The 2500-nt window shown below is 45.8% G+C and overlaps 1 protein-coding gene across 1 annotated transcript in view; it reads left to right on the forward strand.

Moving 5' to 3' along the window:
• The window catches only part of LOC135093021 (inhibin beta chain-like), a 40281-nt gene that overhangs the window by 360 nt on the left and 37421 nt on the right, over positions 1 to 2500 (forward strand). Inside the window, exon 1 of the mRNA XM_063991873.1 lies at positions 1 to 295. This exon is cut by the window's left edge and continues 360 nt beyond it. Within this exon, the coding sequence (XP_063847943.1) occupies positions 1 to 295 (295 nt within the window). The remainder of the gene's footprint in view (positions 296 to 2500) is intronic.

The raw sequence follows: 2500 nt of genomic DNA on the forward strand, positions 1-2500 counted from the left end.
ACCCACCACTGCCCTAACTGTGTCCACCCGCGCTCCGTGCCCGACGCCCGTGCCCTAGAGACCCTGCGCATAGAGGGCATCAAACAGCAGATACTGAGCAAACTGGGCCTCCGCGCCAAGCCCAACGTGACCTCCGGCATCCCGCGCGAGGTGCTGCTGCAGACGCTGTACCGCTCGGAGGAGGACCGCGAGCTGCTGGAGAAGCAGCAGGAGGAGATCCACACAGCAGGCGAGGAGCTGCTGGAGGATGATTACTACGCCAAGACGTCTGAGATCATCAGTTTTGCTGTCCCAGGTGAGTGGCGGTGAGGCGGGCCGTGCCGCGGACGTGGGAGGAACTATGACCTGCATTGCTTGGTGCCTCGCCGCGCCGCCCCCCTCCTCCCCCAATCCGCTGCAGGGCTGCGGGGGGGCGTGGCCCTGCGTGGCCCTGCGTGGTCCTGCTGGCATACATGTGTGTTTGTATACGTGTGTGTGTGTGTGCGTCAGGCTATGTACGTGTGTAGATTACCACAACACACACGCGACCTGACCTACACGTACACCCGGCGCATACACACACACACACACACACACACACACACACACACACACACACACAGTTAGTTTCGTTAGACTGCATCACATGTTCCCCGCAAGAGAGTAAGGGAGAGGGAGAGGGAGAGGGAGAGGGACAAGTTAAGAAGGAAAACAAGTCTATTAACACAATGCCGACTTTGTCCTTGGTGATAATAATGGGAGGAGGAAGAAGAAGAGGAGGAGGAGGACGAGGAGGAGGAGGAGGAGGAGGAGGAGGAGGAGTAAGGGATACAGTAAGATTAGCAACAAAAAAAAAGTTCCCATACTAGGCCGGTTTGAGAGAGAGAGAGAGAGAGAGAGAGAGAGAGAGAGAGAGAGAGAGAGAGAGAGAGAGAGAGAGAGAGAGAGAGAGAAGGCAATATCATTTAAGTTCGTTACTTGTTATGAAAAGTCCACTTCCCTACCTACACTTATATAAGTAGTAGTAGTAGTAGTAGTAGTAGTAGTTGTAGTAGCTGTAGTAGTAGTAGTAGTAGTAGTAGTAGTAGTAGTATTTGTGATGGCAGTAGGTTGACAGTTATAAGAGAGAGAGAGAGAGAGAGAGAGAGAGAGAGAGAGAGAGAGAGAGAGAGAGAGAGAGAGAGAGAGAGAGGTGAGGTCAGCTGGCCCACCATCACCACCACGGAGAACACAAACGAGGAACAAGCAAAACCAGACATATCTAGTTTTCCTGTTCCATAATCTGACTTAAATTTGAGTTTTGGAATACGTCAGGTTAGACTGGGGGAGGCAAACTGAAATGAGGTTAGGTTAGGTTAGGTTAGGTCAGTTAGGTTAGGTTAGGTTAGGTTAGGTTAGGTTAGGTTAGGTTAGGTTAGATTAGGTTAGGTTAGGTTAGGTTAGGTTAGGTTAGGTTAGGTTAGATTAGGTTAGGTTAAGTTAGGTTAGGTTAGGTTAGGTTAGGTTAGGTTAGGTTAGGTTAGGTTAGGTCAGTTACTTTGGGTTGTGTTGGTTTGGGTTAATTGGTCAAGTTAGATTAGGTTAGGTTAGGTTAGGTTAATTTAGGTTAAGTTAGGTTAGGTTTGGTTAGGTTAAGTTAGGTTAGGTTAGGTTTGGTTTGGTTAGGTTAGGTTTGGTTAGGTTAGGTTAGCTTAAGTTAGGTTAGGTTAAGTTAGGTTAGGTTAGGTTAGGTTAGGTTAAGTTAGGTTAGGTTAAGTTAGGTTAGGTTAAGTTAGGTTTGGTTAGGTTAGGTTAAGTAGGCTTAGGTTAGGTTAAGTTAGGTTTGGTTAGGTTTGGTTAGGTTAGGTTAGGTTAGGTTAATTAGGTTTAGGTTAGGTTTGGTTAGGTTAGGTTAAGTTAGGTTAGGTTAAGTTAGGTTTGGTTAGGTTAGGTTAAGTTAGGTTAGGTTAGGTTAAGTTAGGTTTGGTTAGGTTAGGTTAAGTTAGGTTAGGTTAGGTTAAGTTAGGTTTGGTTAGGTTAGGTTTGGTTAGGTAAGGTTAGGTTAAGTTAGGTTAGGTTAAGTTAGGTTTGGTTAGGCTAGGTTTGGTTAGGTTTGGCTAGGTTAGGTTAAAGTTAGGTTAGGTTAAGTTAGGTTAGGTTAAGTTAGCTTAGGTTAGGTTAAATTAGGTTTGGTTAGGTTAGGTTAAGTTAGGTTAGGTTAGGTTACATTAATTACTAACTGTATCTTACCTTTACCTGTGCTAATTAGTTACTGATATAAAAAGTAACAGTAAATTTTTCAAAGCACGAAAAAAAATTGTTAATGGGTGATTTTTCTTACTTGTTCTTGTTCTTTTTGTTATTGTTGTTCATGTTGTTGTTCTCTTCCCTCGTATTGGTCTTCCTCTCCTCCTCCTCCTCTTCCTCCTCCTCCTCCTCCTCTTCCTCCACCTTCTCATTGTCGTTGTCCTCCTCCTCGTCTTCCTCCTCCTCCTCCTTTTCCTCCTCCTCCTTTTCCTCGTCCTCCTCCTCCTCCTCCTCC

This window comes from Scylla paramamosain, chromosome 41 (genome assembly GCF_035594125.1).
Source record: "Scylla paramamosain isolate STU-SP2022 chromosome 41, ASM3559412v1, whole genome shotgun sequence".
NCBI classification, from domain to species: Eukaryota; Metazoa; Arthropoda; class Malacostraca; order Decapoda; family Portunidae; genus Scylla; species Scylla paramamosain.